This window comes from Nothobranchius furzeri, chromosome 4 (genome assembly GCF_043380555.1).
Source record: "Nothobranchius furzeri strain GRZ-AD chromosome 4, NfurGRZ-RIMD1, whole genome shotgun sequence".
In the NCBI taxonomy this organism is placed as follows: Eukaryota; Metazoa; Chordata; class Actinopteri; order Cyprinodontiformes; family Nothobranchiidae; genus Nothobranchius; species Nothobranchius furzeri.
This window is the reverse complement of record NC_091744.1, coordinates 86,389,361-86,414,490: the sequence shown is the minus strand read 5'-3', so window position 1 is coordinate 86,414,490 and position 25,130 is coordinate 86,389,361. Positions and strand designations below refer to the sequence as shown.

The 25,130-nt window shown below is 41.8% G+C and overlaps 1 protein-coding gene across 2 annotated transcripts; it reads right to left on the bottom strand.

Annotated features, from left to right (window-relative positions):
• Positions 1 to 93: 93 nt before the first annotated feature.
• On the bottom strand, positions 94 to 24,971 carry LOC107389291 (FA complementation group A). Of its 2 annotated transcripts, none has more exons than XM_015965355.3 (42): positions 24,770 to 24,971; positions 24,238 to 24,350; positions 23,355 to 23,451; positions 22,670 to 22,818; positions 21,054 to 21,149; positions 19,667 to 19,740; positions 19,105 to 19,214; positions 17,658 to 17,768; positions 17,512 to 17,575; positions 17,114 to 17,226; positions 15,968 to 16,044; positions 14,825 to 14,966; positions 14,614 to 14,747; positions 14,420 to 14,530; positions 13,014 to 13,109; positions 12,868 to 12,936; positions 12,621 to 12,709; positions 12,267 to 12,327; positions 12,108 to 12,157; positions 11,950 to 12,020; positions 10,248 to 10,346; positions 10,009 to 10,142; positions 9,859 to 9,929; positions 8,305 to 8,404; positions 8,025 to 8,212; positions 7,705 to 7,801; positions 7,254 to 7,436; positions 4,823 to 4,896; positions 4,585 to 4,713; positions 4,432 to 4,492; positions 4,149 to 4,312; positions 3,955 to 4,060; positions 3,803 to 3,862; positions 3,618 to 3,722; positions 2,171 to 2,286; positions 1,631 to 1,790; positions 1,331 to 1,393; positions 1,043 to 1,136; positions 888 to 963; positions 621 to 750; positions 450 to 548; positions 94 to 374 (listed from the first exon to the last, which is right to left on the bottom strand). In XM_015965355.3, exons 1-42 carry the CDS (start codon positions 24,828 to 24,830, stop codon positions 276 to 278), a joined length of 4,296 nt encoding a protein of 1,431 aa, XP_015820841.1. In that variant the 5' UTR covers positions 24,831 to 24,971; the 3' UTR covers positions 94 to 275. The 2 variants fall into 2 exon arrangements, with proteins under 2 accessions (XP_015820841.1, XP_054589438.1); XM_054733463.2 differs by having other exon boundaries at positions 19,667 to 19,737.
• Positions 24,972 to 25,130: the final 159 nt, after the last annotated feature.

Genomic DNA, 25,130 nt, shown 5'->3' with positions numbered 1-25,130 from the left:
CCGCCTTGTTGCTGCGTTACTGTGTAGCTCACATGGATTCACCTGTTCATGTTGCCTCACACCTTCAGGCACCTGCACATGGAATCTCCCAGATGATGCAGTAATTCACTGTTTAAGTTATTACTACTCAGCATTGCAGCGTTGGAACGGCTTACGATGTACACGTGTGTTAAAGTGTGTGTTGTGTAAATAAAATGTAAGTTTTGTCTTTTTACAAAGCAAAAAAAAAGAGTGTCCTTTTATTAGAAGGTTTTTGGGAGGGAAAGCTCAGCAGGTCAGAGAAAGTCCATCTCGGGGCTGAGGCTGTGAGGGTCAAGGGTCACTGAAAGAGCCGCTGCCAGCTCTGGGTCCAGATCTGCACACAGAGACTCCAGCTGAAACGATGAGACGGGATGAAGGTAAGCCAGACAGGTGTGTACGCTGGATGAACGTTGCTGGGAGACGGTTACCTGTCTGAGCTGGTTGGAGGAGAGCACAGTCGGGGACGCCTGAGAGATCACGCCCAAGAGGAACTTCTTGGTGTGACTCAGCATCTCGGGGGACTCCAACTGAAAATACAAGTTTTAAACAGTTTGTGTTGTTTCCATCGGTTTGTAGGAAAGAGCTGTGAACTCAATAACCTGCTCCTCAGGCGCGTCTCCTCCCAGGAAAAGCTGCAGTGCACAGACGTAGCAGGCGATGGCCGTGTGCAGGAAACCTGGACAACAAACCAACTTCTGAAGCAGACGGACACTTTGGTTCAGCAGCAAACTGGAAAAACAAAAAATGTCCATTATAAATAAAAATAATGTCCTAATCTACCCCCATTTGTTGCTCGTTCATCATCCACTTCAGTTGGTTTCTTTACCGTGTTGATGGTTTAAACTATTTCTGACTGTAAACCTCACCTGCAGAAAGCCCAGGGCATCAGCCGTGCACGCTCGTCTGATTGCATCAGCGTTACCGCCCGATACGGACTTTGCTCTGGAGTTGAAAGGAAGGAAAGGCTGATTCAAACAGAAGAAACACCCGATCGACTCACACAGCTTTAATCTAACGGCACCGTTTGTTTTGAAGACGAGGAGCCAGTCAGAGGAGTTCTGCAGCGCCGTCAGGAGTTCTGTGCAGACATCTTTTGCTTTTTTAAGATTCTCTTCCTGCAGAAATAATCAGGAAAACAAAATTATATCAGTTACTTCACGCAAAGCAACTCTTAGGTCACCTCTTTTAAAATCCTTAATGATCGCCAGTGTCCTGACCCGTTATGGTTGGAAGAAACCCTTCAGCACATCTAAACCCTCCCAAAAACATGGATTTTTATTCTTCCTACACCAGAACACGGGTCTGTTACCTGAGCATACGTGAGTGCACACAGGTAGTCTCTCACACACAGGAAGAGCAGAAAAACAAGCACCTGTAAGAAGGAATGAGATTTATTCTGAACCACAACACGAAGCTTAAGAGAGACTAAATGTTTTTCACTAAACAGGTGAAAGAGTTTAAGCATTCATTTAAAATAAATCAGATTCAGCTCAATAAGTTCATTTCTGTTCATCTTAAAAGTTCACATTTCAGACAGACTCCTTGTGATGTTTGCCTGTTTTTGTGCTATTTGACACAAACAGAAGGAAAATTAGGATTGCAGCGCCACCTGTTGGAGTTTTGCACTTTTTTCCGGTTGCAGTGAGGTCAGAGCAGCACCGATGCTCCGGCCGGTTACCTCGCCAGCTTGGCGGGCGCGATGAAGGCCGGCTGCTAGCTGGAGGGCTGCTGCTGACGGCATCTCTTGACCTTTCTCCACACTGCAGACACTGTGACAGAACATTTGATCCGTTATCAAAATAATTTCCCAAATAGACTTCATATAAAGAAAACAATATACGAATCTCGTCTTTGTGACTGATTTATCAGGTGATCACGTGAAACACATGGGACGAGAGGATGTTTTACATCAAGATGTTGCTTTGGGGTCCCGTGGATGTCACCTCAAATTTAGGTTTTACGTAGCTGATGGTGCCGAGAACGAGCGCCTAGAAAAGCAACTCCTGATTTCATTTCATCACAATGAAAAATAATCAGAAATACAATAAAACTCTGTTTTTCATGAACTTAAGCATGGATCATTTGTGATTGGTCCGTTTAAAAGTGTTCTCCCCTAACACTCGCTACCACCAGGTGTGCCTGCTTTTACCTGCAGGCCCAGCGCTGACCGTCTGTGAGGAGCTGCAACTGCTCCGGAGGAGGTTCTCCATCACGCAGACGACCCCACAAGGAAAACAGCGGTGACGACAGCTGCTGCCACCAGTGCTGCGCGCGCACACACACACGCACGCACGCACACACACACACACACACACGCACGCACACACACACGCACGCACGCACACACACACACACACACACACACACGAGCAGTGTTGACAGTCATTTTCTGGGTGAATAATAATTAAGTTACTCAAGACTTTTTGTTTGCAGCTTGGATAAAATTCAATGTTTCATATTTTTTATTGAAAAATAGAAAATTGGGCAGGATTCAATGTTTTAAATCAAGCTCAATATTTAATCGTTTCCCTGCAAATCACACACCCGGCTATAAAATCATCAGTAAAATTAGTTTTTTCCGGGCACGTCCAACCGGGAGGAGACCTACAGGAAGACCCAGGACACCCTGGAGGTCTCTCCACTGCCGGGGGAACACCTTAGGATTCCCCCGGAGGAGCTGGCCCAAGTGGCTGGAGAGAGGGAAGTCTGGGCCTCCCTGCTTAGGCTGCTGACCCCGCGACCCGACCCCAAATAAGCGACCGTCAATGGATGGATGGATAAAATGTGTTTATTCATGCTTTAAACTTTGCACATAAATATAACCGACCAAAAGTCTAAAATAAAATTCTGAAAAATAAATTAGGATGTGATTTTACTGGATGATTCAATGTTTCTATGCACAACGGTGATACAGGACTTCAACGTTTTGAGAAACTATTTTTTACCAGACAAACATTTTAACCTCCTAGGGCCCTGTGTCCACATATGTGGAGGTTAAAATGTTGTCCTCTTCACCTTAGACCTATTTGTTATTATTTATAGACACATGATATTCATTTTAAAATGTTTTTAATTTTTTCATAGGAAATTTGACAATTTTTAAATTTAATTTAAATATTTAATTTAATTATTTAATTTAATTCAATTATTTAATTCAATTATTTAAATTAATTTAATTATTCAATTAAATGTAATTGTTTAATTTAATTTAAATATTTATTTTTAATAATTTAATTATTTAATTTAATTTAAATATTTGTCATTTTGTTTCTGTTAATGAGAGTAGACTACTCTGTAATAGTTTGATGTACATTTTCTTTTAAATCACATCAAATACAGGTTCAGGTCTCAGGAGGTTAAAGTTATAGATTTAATTAGTTTGAAGTGCAAATCACCTCTAAAGATCATCAAGGCACCACAAATGTTTCTGTGCTAAATTTCCAGAAAATACAAAAAAGTCTGGCAAAAATTCTGTTTTTGTAAATAACAACTTGTTTTAAAAACTATCAAACAAGCAGACGTTTGAGGAGATGAGACTTAAAACAACGTAGAACAAAAGAAATCGAGTGTGGCGGACGCAAGAAGACTGGTCTTACCGCTGCAGAGACCACAAGTAGAGGGCAGCAGCCGCTCATCTGGGACCAGCATCTGTTCACTTCTTCAGCTGGACGTCCACATCGCACGCTGGCACACAACAAACCCTAAACAACAGCAAAAAACACCAAACAGGCTCAGACACGTTCACATTCTAGTCTTTTGTGTTTAGGAGGGAAATTCTCACTTTTAAAAAGTGTCCCGTTACGCAGCAGGGCAGCACGCTGGCTGGAAAACACACGTTCCTCTGATGGGGAATTAAGCGAACAGATATTAAAGTTTATTATTTCCTTCAAACTGCCGATCATTGTTGAGACAGGAAGGTGATAACCAGCTTACCTGGTGCTCGTTGACATGTTCTATCAGCTTGCTGCAGTCCAAAGTCGTCTTCCCTCCTTCAGCTTTTACTTTGAAGAGCAACACAGCTGGGAGAGCGAGCAGCACCCTGAGACAAACACAGCGAGGGTGGTTTTAGAGGCTTTACACGGACTAGATAAGAAATCTCACAGCTTATCCTGCAGGTGTGTGTGCACCTGTTCCACGTGTGCAGGCTGAGCTCGGTGCTGATGCCAACAGAAGCTGAAGTCCTGCTGTGGGAGCATCTTTGAGACAAAGTCTCAAACAGGAAGTCACACAGATCAGAGCTGTGTCCACGGCCGCCTGGGAGGCTGGTTACTTCCATTTCATAAACAAACTCCTGCAGAAACACACATGAAGCCATATCTGGTACATTACTGAGAATAAATACAAACATCCTCCAAAGGAAAACCTTTATGACGGTATTAACGCAACGCTACAAAAAAAAGGTGCACACACCTGTAATCTGGACAGGATGTCTGGCGAACAGGTGTCTGCTCCTGTTTGCTCCAGGTTTAAGCTAGAGTCAACATCAAATGTGTAATCTCTTAATCCTCAGGGTTTCTCTCATGTTCAGAAACTGTTTATGAACAAATGAATGCTTAACACCACCTTAAGTGCTGGTCCAGGACCGCGTTGAGCAGATGAGAGCAGAGCCTCCTCATGTCTCCTCCACAGCCTCCCTGCTCCTCAGGCAGAGTCAGATAAAGCTCCAAACAGACCCACTGCTGATGCTCCTGACTACACAGAGAATATTGGAGTTTTTTATCGCCGCCAACCTGAAACAACAGCCTGAAAGGTGATTGATCCACTCAGCTATCAGCTGCTGCAGATTTGTTTCGGGTCTTACCGTTCCGAATCAGACAGGATGTCTTCACTTCTTCGCACACTGAGCTCTTTATCCAACCATTCTGAAAAACACAACTGAACAAACATGATAATTGATGTGTTTGATTAACATTATCCACAAAACCAACCGCACACACACGCACGCACACACGCACACACATACACACACACACACACACACACACACACAGTTAATAGGCTCCCCTCCACATGCATGTAAGACTACACCTGCAGAGATGGAACATGAAACCTCAGCCATGAAATTCTCCAGTTCCAGACTTTCTAAATGCTGGCGTTAACTGTGCTGCCTCTTCTTCTGCCTTTTTTTTTTTTTTTTTTGCATAGCCATCTGCAACAGGTCTCCTTCAAAACTGTTGCAGATGAAAACATTTATGGACACATTACTGTATTCTCCGGACTATAAGTCGCACTTTTTTCAGTTTGGCTGGCCCTGCGACTTATATACCAAAGTGACTTATATACCAAAGTGACTTGTATACCAAAGTGACTTATATACCAAAATGACCTGTATACCAGTGACTTATATACCAAAGTGGTTTGTATACCAAAATGACTTATATACCAAAGTGGTTTGTATACCAAAATGACTTGTATACCAAAGTGACTTATATACCAAAGTGACTTATATACCAAAGTGACTTATATACCAAGTGACTTGTATACCAAAATGACTTGTATACCAAGTGACTTATATACCAAGTGACTTGTATACCAAAGTGGTTTGTATACCAAAATGACTTGTATACCAAAGTGACTTATATACCAAAGTGACTTATATACCAAGTGACTTGTATACCAAAGTGACTTATATACCAAAGTGACTTATATACCAAAGTGACTTATATACCAAGTGACTTGTATACCAAAATGACTTGTATACCAAGTGACTTATATACCAAGTGACTTGTATACCAAAGTGGTTTGTATACCAAAATGACTTGTATACCAAAGTGACTTATATACCAAAGTGACTTATATACCAAGTGACTTGTATACCAAAATGACTTGTATACCAAGTGACTTATATACCAAGTGACTTGTATACCAAAGTGGTTTGTATACCAAAATGACTTGTATACCAAAGTGACTTATATACCAAAGTGACTTATATACCAAGTGACTTGTATACCAAAATGACTTGTATACCAAGTGACTTATATACCAAGTGACTTGTATACCAAAATGACCTGTATACCAAAGTGACTTATATACCAAAGTGGTTTGTATACCAAAATGACTTGTATACCAAAATGACTTGTATACCAGAGTGACTTATATACCAAAATGACCTGTATACCAAAGTGACTTATATACCAAGTGACTTGTATACCAAAATGACTTGTATACCAAGTGACTTATATACCAAGTGACTTGTATACCAAAATGACCTGTATACCAAAGTGACTTATATACCAAAGTGGTTTGTATACCAAAATGACTTGTATACCAAAGTGACTTATATACCAAAGTGGTTTGTATACCAAAATGACTTGTATACCAAAATGACTTGTATACCAGAGTGACTTATATACCAAAATGACCTGTATACCAAAGTGACATATACCAAAGTGGTTTGTATACCAAAATGACTTGTATACCAAAGTGACTTATATACCAAAATGACTTGTATACCAAAGTGACTTATATACCAAGTGACTTGTATACCAAAATGACCTGTATACCAAAGTGACTTATTTACCAAAATGACTTGTATACCAAAGTGACTTATATAACAAAATGACTTGTATACCAAAGTGACTTATATACCAAAATGACTTGTATACCAAAGTGACTTATATACCAAGTGACTTGTATACCAAAATGACCTGTATACCAAAGTGACTTATATACCAAAATGACCTGCATACCAAAGTGACTTATATACCAAAATGACTTGCATACCAAAGTGACTTATACACCAAGTGACTTGTATACCAAAATGACCTGTATACCAAAGTGACTTATATACCAAAATGACTTGTATACCAAAGTGACTTATATACCAAAGTGGTTTGTATACCAAAATGACTTGTATACCAAAGTGACTTATATAACAAAATGACTTGTATACCAAAGTGACTTATATACCAAAGTGACTTATATACCAAATTATGTATACCGCGCTGCTGCGGGCTGGCTCCGGCCCAGGAATGAGCTCACCCTGCCCCGCAATCACCTGCTGGAGACTGCTGCGCCCTGGTTGTTTATTCTGTTATTGTTACCCGTACTTGTCTTGCAATGTGAAATGCTTGGTCTCAGATTTTGTAAGAAAAATAATAAAATTTCCCCCCAAAATGTGACTTATATATGTTTTTTTCTTCTTCATCATACATTTTATGGCTGGTGCGACTTATACTCCGGAAAATACTGTGATTAACCACCATTTCATCATAACTGAGCTAGCAGGTGACCTGATACTGCGGTATCTGCTTTAGCTGTTGGAGGGCAGCGTGCCTCCACAGGTGCAGAGCGGTTTTCCTCCATGTGTGGTTCTCATCTGTGACGCTGCTCCACAGACGACACGGACCCTCCTCCTCGGGATCAGCTGAAGTCCTCCTGGATTCAGGCAACAGCCTTGGAACGAGATATAAAAGCTAAAAAAGGCACAGAATATTAGATTTTTAGTAGTTTAAAAATGAAATGCAGAAAATATTGTATGCATAAATAAAAAAACGACTCATTTTCATGGGGGTATAAAAGTAAACAGTGTGGAAACCTTATGGGGTCGAACAGCTGACAGACTTGAGATACTGATATTTAAGGTGTCCCGAACAGAAACAGAAACGTTTCCTCCTTAAAGAGGAGCTGGAGCTGAACGTGGAACCAGAGTAAAAAGACAGAACTGCTTATTGAACCAGACACCTTTTTAAAGAGGCTGCTGGGAACGTATTGCTGCTGTTGCTGTAGAGGTAGCGAGCCTCCTTTGTGGATCCCATAACACACAGCTGCTACACACAACCTGCACAGAAAGAAGAAAACTCACACTCAGTCTTCCAGCCCAGAACGGCTAAAGGAGTCCAAACCTCAGTGGGCCGGGGCTGATTTCACTTTATTTTGGTGCTGGAAGCTTGAGCTGGACATGATCCAGAATTTCATGACAATATTTGTAAACTCAAAAATCTTTAGTGTGAGAATTTCACTTTTATTCAGACCGGTGTTTAAGAAGTCAAAACGACATTTACCTCGCAGAGAAGAGCATGTTCGAACGCGTGTTGCACAAAACTGCTGAGCTGAGAGCTTCTGCAGGAGATACCGGCTGGGGATAAACGGGCGGTTCCAGCTGGACCAGAGGGCTGTGGGATGTGGCGGCATGAAGGTGGACCATAAATACCGCCAAGCCGAGTACGTGTGCAGCACTTAGAGAGGATCCCTTTAGATAAAAGAGGTTTGTGTTAAAATATTCCAGGTGTCACAAACGGAAAGGAAGGTGATTCAGGTAAGTTGGAAGATGGACTTATTCACCTGGTTGTGGAATAAATCCCAGAGCCGATGTAGGAGCTTAGAGAGGAGCTGAGTGTTGCCAAGCAACACACCGATGAATCTAGAGGCCCAGAAACTTTGCCTGAAATAAACCGGCAACAAACGCTGACTTGGAAGTGAATTATCCCAAAGATACTTTAGACGTGTCACAAAAATCTCTCACTTCAGCAGTGAATGGGTTAAACTATGAGGTAAATATTCTGGCAGAGTAAAATAAACAGCATCAAAAACTAAAACAAGCTGCTTTTCCCCTCACTAAGCAGAGGAGGAGGATGAATTACTACGTTGTGTTTGGTCAAATAAACGATTTAGAGGAAAAAACAAATTTAAATATTAAAAACATTAAATTTGAGGTCTGTAACGGTGTTAGACAAGGAAGTATTCTGTCTCCTCTCCTTTTTACCGTCTATGTGGACGATCTGTCGAAGCGGCTTAATGACTGCAGAGCTGGATGTGTGCTTGGTGGGACCATAATACCCCGCCTTCACAGTGCCGGCTTTCAGCAGTTACCGACGTCTGCTCTCACCATGGCTCAGAGTTTGACATCACTTGGCAAGCTGGTTTTTCCAGATTTCCTTTTATCCGCTGCTGTTCTAAATGAATGTGCTGTCACTAAATATTTGGGACATCACACATCTGCTGACCTGACGGACGATGTGGACATTTACAGACAGTGCCGTCTACTGTACACGCAGATTTGGAATGTGTTCTGTACCTGAGAAAGCTGCACTGTTTAAAGCATACGGTACCCCTATGCACACGGCCCGCCCGTGGAAGCGTTATAAGCAGAGCGGCATGAGAAAACTCACCGTTGCGTATAAGGATGGGTTAAGGACAATGCTCAGAATGCCGAGATGGTGCTGTGCAAGCACCACGTTTGTTAGTGTGGGTGTACCTACAAGCCCTGCAGTGAGGCGGAGTCTCGTGTACAGTCGTACGTGTACGTGTATACATGTCGATGGTGTGGATTAAGGGACTCTGAACAGTATAATCCTGTCCCAGACAAACCCCACACGGAGTTCTGTCGTGTTTTATTCTAACACGTGGAATTACTGGCGTCTTAAACTTTATATGAGCCACGTATTTTTACCCGTTTTACTTATTTATCTTTTTATTATCTGTTTTGGACCTTCTTGTGTCTTTAATAAAGTGATTGATTGATTGATTGATTGAATATAGATGGAAGTGTGGGGCTAAAATGGCTCTAAACAAGCTAAAATCATTTTATTTTTTCTAACTTGTAAAGTAAAAATTAAGGCAGAAATGTATCCCAGTTAAAAAAACTAAAACATTTTATTCTCATTCAGGTCAACATGATGCACTATAATGAAAATGAATCTCTTTTATACACCTGGATGTCTTTCATCAGCGCTTTCACCTCTACGATCTTTCTTTTTTAGTCAGTTTTATATTTATTGTGGGCTTTAAAACATTCATTTTTATTAGGTTTGTAGTTTCTTATTTGAGTTGAGTTCGGTGCTTGTTTTAATCAGGTTTAGGCTGATAAAACACACTCCAGCAACGGTGTCGACTCACTTATCAGGAGGATTTGAACGTGAAGCGATTAACAGACACTGACAGAAATTTTGCAGGATCCCGTTGACGACCTGCGGATGTGAAGGAGAGATTTAGCCTATGAGCAGGTGCTGAAATGCGTGAGTAAAAGCACATTTAACAGAAATGTACTTTTTCATGAAGCTCATTCAACACAAGAGCATTTGTGTCGAGCGTGACGAGCGTTCGTCCAGTCGGCTCGTCGGGACAACCGGGGAAGATGACGCTCAGGGTGTGTGAGATCCTGGACAGCTGGGCCGAGATCTCTGAGGAAACGTCACGCGTGCAGAAACACAGCTGACTTATTAACAGCTTTTATTTTTGCATAAAACGGTGCAAACGTGTGACAGAGTACCCTAAGCTCCGCCCACCTCCATCGTTTCCACCTACAACCACCTCGGTGACCTCCTGCAGCTGAATCTTCAAGATGTCCAGAGGATCGTCGTTGGTGCTCGGACGCTCGGCTCTCTCTGAAAACACCACAAACATCTGGATTTTCAGCAGCAGATTTTAAAAACAAGACTGTAAAAGGAACACCTCCAGAAATATTTCAAATCACCAGGGAATTTTCTAAAACTGATCAGATTTCTTCTCTTATTTCTCTTTGCTAAATTTAAATGAGTGACTGATGTTGCTGAAGCAGCATCGGTTTAGTCGCTTTTGGTGAATGAAATGTAAGATAGTTTTAATCTGATGACACTTTACAGAATTTAAACCTTTTGTAGAATAAGATTCTTTAATCAGCTGACTCAAATCTGTTTTTAATACATTACAGACCATATTAAATTATAAATAAAGGCCTATAATCTGCATTATTCTTGTACTTGTACTGGGGCGACGGTAGCACGGGAGTTAAGTGCTCGCCCCGTAATCGGAAGGTTGCAGGTTCGACCCCCGCTCAGTCTGTCGTTGTGTCCTTGAGCAAGACACTTAACCCACCCTGCCTGCTGGTGGTGGTCGGAGGGACCGGTGGCGCCAGTGCTCGGCAGCCTCGCCTCTGTCAGTGCGCCCCAGGACAGCTGTGGCTACATCGTAGCTCATCACCACCAGTGTGTGAATGTGTGTGTGAATGGGTGAATGACTGATTGTGTTGTAAAGCGCCTTGGGGGGTTCCAGGACTCTAGAAGGTGCTATATTTTTTTTCCCCGGAACTGCGCTGCTCTGGGTGGCTGCATGTTGGAGTAGCTCTGTTGACTAGATGTAAGTTTTGCCTTTTCTTGGACATTTTTTCTTCTAGTTTCTCAAGAAAAACTGTATTTTTTGGACACTTTACTTTTCTGTTTCTGGTGCTGTGAAGCTTGGAGGATTTTTACTGCTATTTTTTAGCTTTTTTCACTTTTTGAGCATTTGTTATGATACGTAACCATGACAACGAGCTGGTTTACAATCGGGAGCAGCTGATTAACATTGGAAAGGCTGAAATATTACCTCAACTGAAGCCACAAATCCCAAATGAGCTAAAACACAAGAAGCGTGGGTGCAGAGCGGGAGCTAAACGGAGACAGAGAGAGAGGAAATTCAAACCATCTCTTCCATCGATCATAATGGGCGATGTGAGATCACTGGCCAACAAGATGGAGGAACTCCAAGCCCTTTCAAGGACTCAGCCAGAGTGTCGGCAGTTTCAGAACCGCTGGAGGAGATAATGCAAAGAAGGATTCTCCAGAGAATCAAGAAAATTATGGACAACCCTGAGCGTTCTCTTCACAAGACTGTCCGACAACGGAAGAGTGTCTTCAGTCAGAGGCTTCTTCAGTTTGGCTGCAACACTGACCGCTACTGGAGATCCTTCCTGCCAACAGCCATTGTAATATACAACAACTCTTTGATGACTTTATTATTATTATTCTGAGCTACTACAGCAATCAGTTTCCCTCTGGGATTAATAAAGTATTTTTGAATTGAATTGAATTGAATATATCAAATACAGGCCATTTGCTTTATGCTGCACCGTCATAAAATCTAAATCTTTGTACATTCATCAACGAAACGACCAAGAACCAAAATAAATCTAATCTTTGTAGAAAAACGGATGATTTGAAAACATTTGTGTTTTTTAAAAAGAACACTCACTGTTTTGCTGCCTTTGACTCTGGCAGGACTCCACGTAAGATGAATACTGAGCAGAAGGGATTTTGTCTGCTCTGCACACAGAAAACACAGATTATCAGTTCAACACCTAATTAATACAACAATCATGAAATCAAAGACATCTACTGATCATAAGTCACTTTTTCAGAGCTTCGATGAAACTCATCCGAGCGTCGGGCTTCACTGGGAGCTGCAGACAACAGAAGGAATTATTCATGTGATGCGTCTAAAAAAAAAGCTTCATGTCTGGAAATGAGCAGAACTTGCGACAAGTTAGAATAAATAAATGAAACGCTCACCACTCGGGCTTTCAGCAGAGCAGGAAGAAATCGTGTCAAAAAATACGGCCTCCTGAAAATACTGGGAAGACAGCAGCGAGTGGGTTTAATGTGGCGGTTCGTCCACCTTTAAACGGGTTTTCATGCATCTTTACTGACTCTTCACTGAGATTATTTTATCCATCATATGTAAAGCTCCATTTTCTTGTACTGATTCTCGTTTGTCATTTAAGACTTTTCATATTTTGTGCAACTTTATTACTGCAAAGGTCTTTTTTTCCCCTGCACCTCCCGATTAGACTTTGTTTTTCTGAATAAGAGCTTTTCTGTAGGTGTTATTTAGTCGTTTTCAGGGGTTTTATTGTGTTTGGTCACCTGGCCTCCATAACCGTGGCAGAGATCCTTCCTGTGCTCTCAAATAGCGACACGGCCTTCTCCACATCCTGTGCAGACTGACTCTGAGGCTGCAGAAACACAAACCATCAGGAACTAAATGGTTTTAGTTTTGCAAATCGATCAAAACATAATCAGGAAACACTGACGGTTTTCTGTAAGCGCATCATTTAGTTTTTAAAGGCTTATATTTATTTATATTTTAAACACACAGATAAACTTGGCTCACAAGTGTCGTTGTTAGCTCCGCTGATCCACCAGAAACATCTTCATAGAGACCCATTTCCTCCACCGACTCCTGCACATCAACACAAAATAGAAAGGCATAAACACTCAGCTTCATCGTGAAACGTTCTAATGAACAGCTGCTTTCACCTTCAGGTCAGCCAGTCTGGTTTTAGCCAAAGAGACGTACTCCATGAGCAGGCTGCGGTGCTTCGCAGGAACGTAAGGAGGATGCAGGATGTGAATCTAGTGAATGAAAACAAAGTCAGGTGTGGAACACCAGAGCTGAGTTCCAGATTGTGTAAACAATAATGTGTGAAGTAACACGTAAAAACACTTTTTCAAACACTTAAAAGTCTGATCAGGGACAAGAACTGCAGGCATAGCCACTGGCTAGACATCCCGTAAGTGTATGAAGCTGTTTGGTGTCATTAGATATATTTTAAAAACATGTGAATAAAAACAGATTCATTCAAAAGTAAAAATGTTCAAACTGCATCATATGAATGCTGGAGAAATACGTTTTAAAGCTGCAGAATAAGAATTTAAAGAGCAAGTCACCCCCTACCAGAGTCTTACTCCACTCCCACTTCCTGTTTGAAAAATGCAACAAATACTGTTGCCTAGCAGACCGAGAGGGCGGAGCCGCTAACAAATACGCACACACAGGCTCACAACGACATTGTGACATCATATGGAACCAGCTAACGTTCTAGGGTACCTCTCAGCCAATAGCGATGGCAGATTTAAATTCAAATTCTTTTACCATCCTTTTACTATAGTTTTTAATACTAATTCAGTATGCTTATGGATATGTGTGTGTGTGTGTGTGTGTGTGTGCGCGTGCGTGTGTGGGTATGTATAATGTATATAGGTGTGTGTGTAAATGAACATGTGTGTGGGTAAACATGTTCTTATGTGTTTTTAGGTATTTTTATTCTCATTTATTGTGGTTGTTGTCTGTTTTAGAGAGCGAACATCTACCGAAGACAAATTCCTTGTAAATGTACTTTTACTTGGCCAATAAATCTGAAATCTGAATCTGATCTGAATCTGAAATGCAGTGCAGAGTTTTTACCTGACAACGGTACAACACTGACAGTTTTAGGCAGAAAATAAAATTTGAACTAAAAAGCACTAAAGTGCTAAACTATTGACTACACGTGTCTGCAGCACAATTAGACACGCGTTTATATAGTTTATCAGAAAAAAAGTAGATTTGGGGGTGACTTGCTCTTTAACAATTAAGTTAAACAAGTTCTCTGAATATTTTTAAGCATCTGATTGTGCAAATAAACTTTTTAAAAAAGATAATCATAGAAACTGCATCAAAGAGAGAAATCTTTACATTAGATTTGATCGACGAATGAAAAACATTTGGGAGAAACAATAAAAACCATGAAAAATTCATCCTAAAGAGGGTTAAAATGATAGTTGCCACACATCAGCTATGCCTGCAGCTGAAAAATATCTGAAAGATCTTCTAAATGTTCAGAAAAAAAGGTAACAAACATGAGTGAAACATTTGACTAGAACTGGACGGGTCAGAAATGAACCTTGAGGTACTGTGGAGGCTCAAAGGGAACCAAGTCAGACAGGAACTTCAGCAGGAACACCAGAGACTTCTTGCTGTTCGACTGATAGCTGCTGCTACCACCAAAAGACATCTGACAGGCAGAAAAAATAAATAATCCAGTCAGAGTTCAAGTATTTCCACACATCTAGCTGCTCCAGCGGGCTGGCGTGAAACCTTGAACCAGTCGCTGTAGGACGGGAAGATGGCGGAACCCTCAAGGGCGCCCTGTCGCGCCAACAGGAAGGCGGTGATCATGCTCTCCAGGTCGTAACCTTCAAATGCAGAGTTCAGCAGTCTGGACAACAACTCTGGGAGAAACACAGAATCGACGTTTCCTCTCCGCTTTAAGGCTTTGCTCTGATTTGCATCGATAAACCATGTTTACCTTTGACACTGGACTGGGAAGACTGGTAGTAGACCAGCAGAGTGGAGAGGAAGCACAGGACGTGCTTCCAGTTCACCTCGTGGGTCTCCAGAACCTGCTGCAGATGACTCAGCAGCTGCTCTACGCTGAAGATCACAGCCAGCTTTTACAAAAGAAACCAAAAAAAAAAAAATGGTGTTTTTGTAAAAAATGACCCAAGAAAGATGGAAGAAATGCAGCATTAATGATTAAGGGGGCAAGCAGCACAAATCAAGCTTAAAGGCCAAATCACATAATGGAGAAAGCAGTAAAAACACTCAGAACGTTCTTTGTGAAGTCGCTGATTTACGAGACGATCACCTGTAAACTACTGATGAGTCATTTTGATGCACGTTTACGTAAAAACTATTTAAAACGCTTATGCACTTTTAAAGCCACATTTGTTGTGTGACGGGGTGAGTACTCCCTCTTCTCCACAACATCTTTGTAAGACTGTCATTCCAGGAGAGGGCACTCACCAGCTGCGGGGCATTACCGATCAGCTGCAGCTGCAGATCCTCTAATCAACCGCAGCAGAGCTCTATTTAAGAGGAGAGGGAACCACTTCACATCGCTGGATGATTAACTACTCACGGTAGAATCTTGCCACTCAGTTCTAGGTTTTGCTTGGTCTATGCTCAGAAATTCGTGTTGTCGCAGTTTTGGATTTATCTGTTTTTTTTGTGCTTGGATTTTGGTGTTTGGACTCAAGTTTATTTCATCTTCAGGATACTTGGTATCGCTGAACCACTGATGGATGTACCTACCTGGAAGTCACCATAACCCGCCTGGATTACACACTCAAGGTTCACCTCTCCTCCTTCTCCACTTGCCCTCTGCCGCCATCATCTGGCTCCCTCTCCTGGACGCACCCCGTCACACCGTCTGCCCTCCCTGCTGGCTTTTGGACTCTTGCCGACTACTTCGCACTTGGATATCTCCAGGACACTTTTAGTTAGGTTTAATAAATCATTGTTTGAACTTTCTGCCTTTGTCCTGTGATGGTTCTTCATGTCGTGGGTTAAACACCTTCCCAGGAACATGACAACATTATTTAATACATATTTGTGGTAATAACAAAGTTTGAAGGTACAAAGTAAAGTTAATGATATAAATAAATTTTACCTTCCGGAAAAGTGAAGTCAGTGAGTGGCTGGCTTTAGCAAAGGTCCACTCACTCTGTAAGGCGACGGCGTCAGACACTGAGGACAAACACCAAGATTTATTCCACCATATTAAAGACGTCAGACCAACGGTCGGCAGCAGGGATGGGAATCTCAGAGCAACTCACGATTTGATTCGATTCCGATTCTCGGGGTGCCGATTCGATTCCGAATCGATTCTCAATTTAAATCGATTCACAATCAGTATTAAAGAGTGTCAGCTCCAGGATGAACTACTTTGTTGTACAAGTCAGTTAAAGCTATGGGACATTTTTATTTGACTTTAAACTGGTCATGCTCCAAAAATGCAGATTTACAAGGAAAACTAAAGTGATTCTAAAACTGTAAACAGAAACAATCTTTTGACCAAAAGGCAGCATTTATTTTTGCTTACCTTGTAAAATATAACACATCTGTAGTTACCTAACAGTAGCTTTGAAAGTAATACGGGCAAATACTTTTCAAGTATGTGTAGAAACAAGTTACATGAGTAATCCTGAGTACTCGTTTATCAACTTAGAAAGTAAATATGAGAATATCTCAGATTTCTGAGTATGGAAAAAATGACATTCAAGTGGCCTCTTATCAGCAGATTCAAACATAAATCATCTCAATTTATGGGACCACAAAAGTAATCGGAGTACTGACTCTCCTAACGAAGATCAAAAAAGTGCGTCACAAACCTGTAACATGCCAAATATTTGAGTTCTTGGAATCGATTCTGAACCTTTGTGAATCGACTCTGAATCTTTATAAATAAGAATCCCGATTCAGACTTGAATCGATTATTTTCAGCACCTCTAGTAGGCAGCCCTGGTCCTAGACATCAGTCCTGCTTGTTCTCCAACTATCTTTGTTGTTCCTGCTGTTGTTACCTGGATCAGTTGTGCATGCATCACGCTCATGCATGGCTGGAAAACATGCAGGACTGCAGCTCTCTCGGACCAGGGCTGCCTACCTCTGTGTCAGATCAGTGCTGTCTTGGTGCTCCTACAGTAGAAACCCAGAAAGATCCTTCTAGACCTTCTCATGAAACAGTCATACAAGCTTAATTAAACTTCGTTTTCAGGATAAAGCGTGTGAATGATTGTGCCAGACTGGTGTTTACCTGTGAGTTGGGGGTTGTGGGTGAGAGTTTGTGTGAGGGAGTGAGTGAAGAAACGCTGGAGTGCTTCTGGTGACACGGAAACGCCACAAAGGGAAGCATCAAATGTCTGAATCCTACAGGAAACACACACCAGAACACAGATGTTTCCTAATGCTGAGGAGGATGGTGGGCGTTTATAATCAGAACGGTGAAAACAACAGAAACAACATCTGAAAACAATCAGAGCAATAATTAGGGGCTGTGAACAGCGATCTTAGCTAAGTGCTCTCAGCTAACGTGGAAACCGCTGCAACTCCAAACACCAAAACACGTCATTAACTGAATTCCTGCAGAAAAAATCTGGGTCTAAATCTCAAAAAGGCCAAAAGAAGGTAAAGAAAACATTTAACAAACAGAACCATCGCTGAGCTCCTGCTCCACAAGACTGCTTCGCCCCACATTCATCCACGGTGTCCAGAAGCCCTGAAAAAGAAGGAAGCTCAGGATTTAAAGGGAATCCAGATGGCCACGGGTACAGACACGTGGGCCGAGAACAAGAACTCACAGAAGAGCACGTCATCCAACACAGAGCAGCAGAGCACGGAGATCTTCCTGTCTGCCGCCGCTACAGCTCGGTTTTGCTCAAACGCTGTTGCTACCAAGACTCCAACCACGGCTGAAACACACAAGAGCTTTTCTCAGAGACGAGAAGTGTTTACAACCAGAAACGGAACGCACCAACCGGATCTGAGTGGAATCTGACCGTCAGAGCAAAACCAGAGCTTGTAGAAAAACAAACATATGGATCGGTTTTTTTTTATTATGTAAAACGAATCAAACTGATAATTACTTATAGTGAAAATGTGTTTATAATGTTGAACGGTGCAGCAGGTTTTAGGATTTATCCCCCCTTTGGAAAAGATTATTCCCTTTACACTTTGTTAAAGAGCAAGTCACCCCCTACCAGAGTCTTACTCCACTCCCACTTCCTGTTTGAAAAATGCAACAAATGCTGTTGCCTAGCAGACCGAGAGGGCGGAGCCGCTAACAAATATACACACACAGGCTCACAACGACATTGTGACATCATATGGTACCAGCTAACGTTCTAGGGTACCTCTCAGCCAATAGCGATGGCAGATTTAAATTCTAATGCAGTGCAGAGTTTTTACCTGACGACGGCACAACACTGACAGTTTTAGGCAGAAAATTAAAATTTTAACTAAAATGCACTAAAGTGCAAAACTACTGACTACACGTGTCTGCAGCACGATTAGACACACATTTATATAGTTTATCAGAAAAATAAGTTTATTTGAGGGTGACTTGCTCTTTAAGTGTTTAACGATGATGAAGACTAACCCCGGTTTCACACTGCAAGCATCAGCGGAGCGGCTCACTCACGAACTTCAAAGCGGTCCTTTTCTCATCGGGAGAGTCTTGGCCGCGGCACGGCTTCCTCGCTGCGCCTCGCTGTACCCGCGAGAATCTCAAATCCCTCGAGACTTCCGACACCTTCCTCATCGAGAGATCACAACCCCCGCGAGGAATCACACCGTTGCACTTCTCGAAAGAAACCGGTGGTAAACAAAGCCGTTCGGTCACACGTACAGACGTAAGTTATTTATAACATCGCAACGTTGCATTTTATTTTGAAAATAACCGGGGATTTTACACTGAAACCATGTGGTTTCCTGTCTCGCACTAAGTGAACTGTGGAAACTGACGTGTCCCTGATGCGGCTCGCGGAAAAAATACAACTCGATCCTATCTTAAGCGGCGCGGCATGCCGCTTCTGGGACGTGCCTGAAAATTGCTGCATCACGGCTGGTTTGAAACACTCCATAGACTAGAACTGGATTGTATTTGAAGCGGTGCCGCTTCGCTGCCGTTCCGTTCCGCTGACGCTTGAAGGCGGGGTAAGGAAACTAAACCAACTTTAGAGATTTCAGCTGGTTGTTTGATCCGAAGATGGCTGCATTCATCACAAAGCTTTGATAAAAGTGTTTTACTTGTTAAAACTCTCCGTTGAACTTGTTTGGTTTCTTCTTCTCCCAGCGGAGGCGTCCAGCCACAGAGAGCCTTTAACCGAGGAACCAGCCACGATCGCACACCTTCATCACTGAAAAGCATCAGAAGTGGAGTGATGAGTGCACGGTAAAGTGTTTGGGTTTGTTTTATGCGTTTATATTATGAGTAGGTACTGAACACAGGCTATCTTTAATGAAACGACACAATAAAAAATCTATTTCTGTCACATTCTCTTTCCTTCCTTGAATAGAAGAGTTTTTTCCGTTGGTGAGGGTGAATTTTCACCAGGGTGAGGCTCTGGCTGAGAAACAGCAGCCGGGAGGAAGTCAGGATCTGACACTTTTGCACGTTTTGCAGAAAGTCTCAACTGTTTTGTGTGAAAACGGCTCAGAAACGGGTTAAACCAGGAAAACTGTTTCGGTCAAAGATGCTTTGGTACCAAACTCTCCATCACGAGATTCCTAAATAAAGTCTGCATTTCACATCCGAGTGCTTTTGCTTTTGAGATTCCCAGAAATAATGGAGTAAAGAATAAAATCTTACCTCTCTACCATGTACTTCAGAGTGAGGATGTTGTAACGGTGAAGATAATAAACCACCTCCAGTTTGGGAAGCTTCTAAGTTCAATAAAAACGGCACATTCAGCATTTTACTTTCATTTTCCAAAATGTATTCAGAGCTGCATTATTATATAGTCCCACCGCGACGATGTCAAGGGTGAGGAAATGATGAGCAGGTTGTTGTTTAAATTAGGGCGGCACAATATATCGTAAATATATCGTTATCGCGATATCAGCATGCACACAATGCATATCGCAAAGAACAGATAAACATCGCTGAAATGTTTGCTACACATGATGCGTTCTGTCAATCAAACCAAGTATCATGTTTTTTTTAACAAATCAAGTAGAGCTCTTCATTCATTTGGCCAATCGGGTGGGTTCTCATAGGTCAGAGTCCCGCCCCCGAGGCGAACGGCACATCATTTAGATCAGGGGTGTCCAATCCTGGTCCTGGAGGGCCGGTATCCTGCATGTTTTAGTTTGAACTCTGTTTCAACACACCTGATTTCAATCAGCAGCTAATTAACAGGCTTCTGCAGAGCCTGATGAGCTGCTGCACAGGTGTTTCAACCACTGAATCAAGCCTGTTGGAGCAGAAAAACCACAAAACCTGCTGGATACCGGCCCTCCAGGACCAGGATTGGACACCCCTGATTTAGATGGTTAGCAAACACCTGAGCTAGCGTTGTTCTGCTCTTTTGCTGATTCTGCTTTTCCCGGGATCCACTGATCGCCTTTTCTTGTTTATTTTCTTTTTCCCTTTCCTCACATCTTTAGCTTTTCTCATTGTTTCTTTGATTTTTGTTCCTGAGTTAAGTTTTTATTTATCGCAAGTAATATCGTCGTCGCAATACTAATCATTGTTATCGAATATCGCAGGTTTTTCTAATATCAATCAATCAATCAATCAAAATTATTTATGAAGCGCTTTTCATGCAAATGCAGCTAAAGCGCTTTACAGTATTAAAAACAACCAGACAGCTGTCGGTTTCCCACCCCTCCCACACAGATTCACATAAGAGATCCCCTTTGTTTCTCCCTCCTCCCACCCTCAATCCCGTCTCAAGCAGATGCAAACTCCCGCACGCGCACACGCACACACACAGAAAGGGCTGCTGGCTGAGTGCAGATGTAGTAGGTACAAAGAAGACGAAAACGCCATCAAAGGAGCCAACTGCACCGGGAGCACCAGGATTATCAGCAATAGCCTTGGCAAGAGTAATATCGTGCAGCCCTAGTTTAAATGAACCCTGAATAACAATAATGTGATGGTACATTTTACAACAATAGTTTCTAGTTGTTCATTTATATTATTCTTCTACTTTTTGACTCATTTTTATGATGCATGACCATCTGAGTATGCACACCTGATCCCTCCTGAACTCCTGCCAGAGCAGTTTGGGGCAGAGGATCCCCTGGGAAAGCAGCTCCCTGCTGGACTCCAACAGAAAACCCACCTGAACCTGCAGATGACGACAACAGAACCTTTAGTGCCGCAGAGAATTCATATTTGCCTTCTTGTCTGGACAAAACAGGTTATGTTAACATAAGGAGCTGTTGTTAACTCGAGAAAAAGAATTCCTGTTTACATTTAGCTTCCTGTAGGTGTAACTTAATCAGTAGTTCCAGTTTTGTCTTCAGTAGTGAGAAATGAGAACGTGGGTCTGTGAAGAAAATCTAAAATATGAGAAGAGACGTAACAAACTGCAGAGGCTTCAGTCAGTAAACACTAGTGTGGATTTATTTAAAGGGACATTATGGAAGTCTGACAGCCAAAACATGTATAGAAATAATAAATGTCTTCTTCATACATTCTCCTGCAATGCCCTGGTCCTGTAGAATGAGCCCTGGCATTTTTACTGTGATTGCCTGTTTTTCTGTAAAATCACAGAAAAAGAGAGATGCTCGGGTCGAGCAGGCTGCTTCATGCGCGTTCACGCTCAGGCATCGCCCGTAGCATTTGCTATCCGTAGCTTTAGCAGCAGAGAGAGAGGCAGTGCCACTTTGTCGCTGTTCCTAACGCCTAGTGACAAAGCTAGCTACATTTCTGAGGACCCTTAGCTACTTTCTGTAGAACTTTCTTCTAGATATTTCCTGCTAATTAGCAACAAAATAGCCATTTTCACTCCGAACCGTTCTTTGAACGTTGTTTCAGCTGTCATCAAGGATATAAATGTTACAGATACAATAGATGTCACTGGTGCTTTAGCTCATCCAGTAAGACGTCTGACTCTCATGCAGAAGACCTGGGTTTGATTCTGGATGTGAAGATAGTTTATTTAGAGTTTCTTTTTTACATTAATGGTATATTTTTTTACAGTAAGATGCCCAGATTTTCATTTGAGACTCACCGAACGGCATTGAATTCACAGATAAAAAAGATGTGGGTTCAACTTTCATTTTGGAACAATTTTTCAAGCAAGGGAAGTGAATGATCTGAGCATGCAGGAGGACTGACCCATCATAAACCTTTGTCGGCTGTGCTGAAGAGAAAGGTACAGAACCACATTATTTAATTAATTAGCTGCACGTTCTCCTGTCCTCCGGGCCACACACACACACACACACACACACACACACACACACACACACACACACACGCACACACACGCACACACACACACACACACACACACACACACGGGACTGTCTCAGCTGTTACTTTCGTTAAGGAGTGTGCACGTACAGCATGTGCGCCTCGTGCACGAGCCTACTACTGAAGCTGCCGTTATGCTTTTGGCCTGAGGGGGCGATCACGAGCATAAAAATTCAAAACTCCGTAAAGTCCCTTTAAGTCATAACAGATACAACAGACTGAAACCAAAGTCAGCTTTGTTTATTTTCTCAGGAGGATATCTGCAAGAAACAAAAATAACTGATTCTTATTTTACTTTGTTCATAAGAGACAATCTTGCGCATTCTCTTGATGTTTGCATCACTTTTCTGATTATAGCGTCAAATTCATCTTTTGACAGATACTCACTCTCTGAGAGATTGTGAGCATCTCTCTGTCCTCGTCCTCTTCCTCCTTTTTCTCTTCGGTGATCTCCATCAGTCTTTCCAACACTGATTTTACAGACAGCACCGTCACAGGGACACCCAGCAGTTTGGCTTGACACCGGAGCTCACTCCCTGTTCGCACACAAAAGACACCAAATTTAACTTTTTTCAAAGAGAATTTTATTTAGCTCCAACTTCAAAACATAAAATTCTTCTTTGTGGTATCAAATAAAAAAGTGATGTGAATGAATTGAGCAGCTGGTTTAGACATTAGCTTGTGACACTCAGGCGTTTCGGGAGATTCTCATAAATCACTTAATGCAATGTTACAAGTGCTCGGTGATAAATAAGCCCGATTGATTTCAGCTATTTGAAAAAACAGAAACAAACACCATTCAATAATCTCACAGAGAGCAAAACAATAAATACGATAATCAGTGAAGATGAAAAATATTTTATGAAGTTATTATGTTTAAACATCTGTTTCTGAAAATCTATCAGTTAATCGCTTCCACGTCGGTTTTACAGAAATGTGCAAATTTAGAGAGAATCTGTTTGTATGGCGGGTTGTTGCACGAGGCCCAGCATGACAAGCAGCAGATGTGTGTGTGAGTCAACATTTAAACGCACGACGTGCACATTTCTGAGGGTTTGTATCAAACACTTACCAAGCAGTGACCCAGCAACAACAGAGGAGATACTGCCAGACTCGTCCCGTTTCGCTTCTTCATTTTGAGAACTTAAAATATTGCACTGATTTGGCTTCTGTGGAAAAATAAAAATAACATTTCTAGTCAGTTGGATGTCGATGAATCTGGAGGAAGCAGACAAGAGAAATTACTCTCAACTTCTTTTAAAGAGCAAGTCACCCCCCAAATCAACTTTTTTTCTGATAAACTATATAAATGCGTGTCTAATCGTGCTGCAGACACGTGTAGTCAACAGTTTAGTTAAAATGTAAATTTTCTGCCTAAAACTGTCAGTGTTGTGCCGTTGTCAGGTAAAAACTCTGCACTGCATTTGAATTTAAATCTGCCATCGCAATTGGCTAAGAGGTACCCTAGAACGTTAGCTGGTACCATATGATGTCACAATGTCGTTGTGAGCCTTTGTGTGTGTATTTGTTAGCGGCTCCGCCCTCTCGGTCTGCTAGGCAACAGCATTTGTTGCATTTTTCAAACAGGAAGTGGGAGTGGAGTAATACTCTGGTAGGGGTGACTTGCTCTTTAAACATTTGTGAAACTGGTGTTAACCACTTTGTTGAATCCTCTATCAAGACTATAGCTCAGTGGTGTCCAATCCTGGTCCTCCAGAGCCATTATCCATCATGTTTCAGCTGATTACTCACTCCAAAACACCTGACTCCATGGTTGAATCACCTGTTCAGCAGGTCATCAGGCTCTGCAGAAGCCTGTTAGTCACCCACTGATTAAAATTAGGTGTGTCTAAAATATGCAAAGACTAGAATTAGACACCATGGCTGCAGTTTGTGTTAAAACTGCTATAAAAGATGTTGCAACAAAGCGCAGGAGTTTATCCTCCATCACTTACCCCCAACTCCCTGAACAGACTGCAGATGTTCTGGTTCTGCTCCAGCAGCTGGATTGCTGCCTCCTGCAGCCTCTGACGGTCTTCTTGCTTTGGCCTCTTTATTACACGACCAGCTGAGACAAAATCCACCAGAAATTTAATTAGAGAAAAAATCTTAAAGGTTAACTAAACAAAATGATGCAAAAAAAAACTGTGGAGCTGCAAAATAAGTTATACATGTTAAAACGTGGGTGGCCTAGTTAGAAAATTATATACAGACAGAAGGCCCAGACTGTCTTTATATTACCAAACATGTTTATTCATGTAGAACTGTTGTGATCCAAGTTAATATGCAAAACTCCCTCACACACACACACACACACACACACACACACACACACACACACACACGAATGGATGAAAACATTATAAATTCCAGTTGTAATGAATCACAATGACTTTTACGACTAGGAAACTCATTTGCCATGCTACATTTAGAGTGAATATTTTGATTTCTAAGTGAGCTAACATTTTAAACGAACCGTTAACTCACCGAGGAGGCTGGACAGAGTCCTCTTCCGGGACACGGACTCACACGTCGCACTCAGTGACATTTTATTTTCGCTGTCCGAACAAAAACACCCTCAAAGAAACGAATAACTCAAAACTTAAACACTAAGTGTGATACATTATAGATATTATTGACAGATTTGTGTGTTTCAAACGGCAGCAACAATGTTTTGATTCCTCTTGTCCTCCATGTTTTTCCTCCTCGCGCTTTCCTCTCTCATTGGTCCGTACTGCAGCCAACCAGGAAAAACCATTTGTCTCCAAATTGTAGGACAAGAAAAAACTATACCGGAGTTTCCTCAAGTCTTCTGTGCTGGTTTCATTGAAAAAAATAATGAGTACAC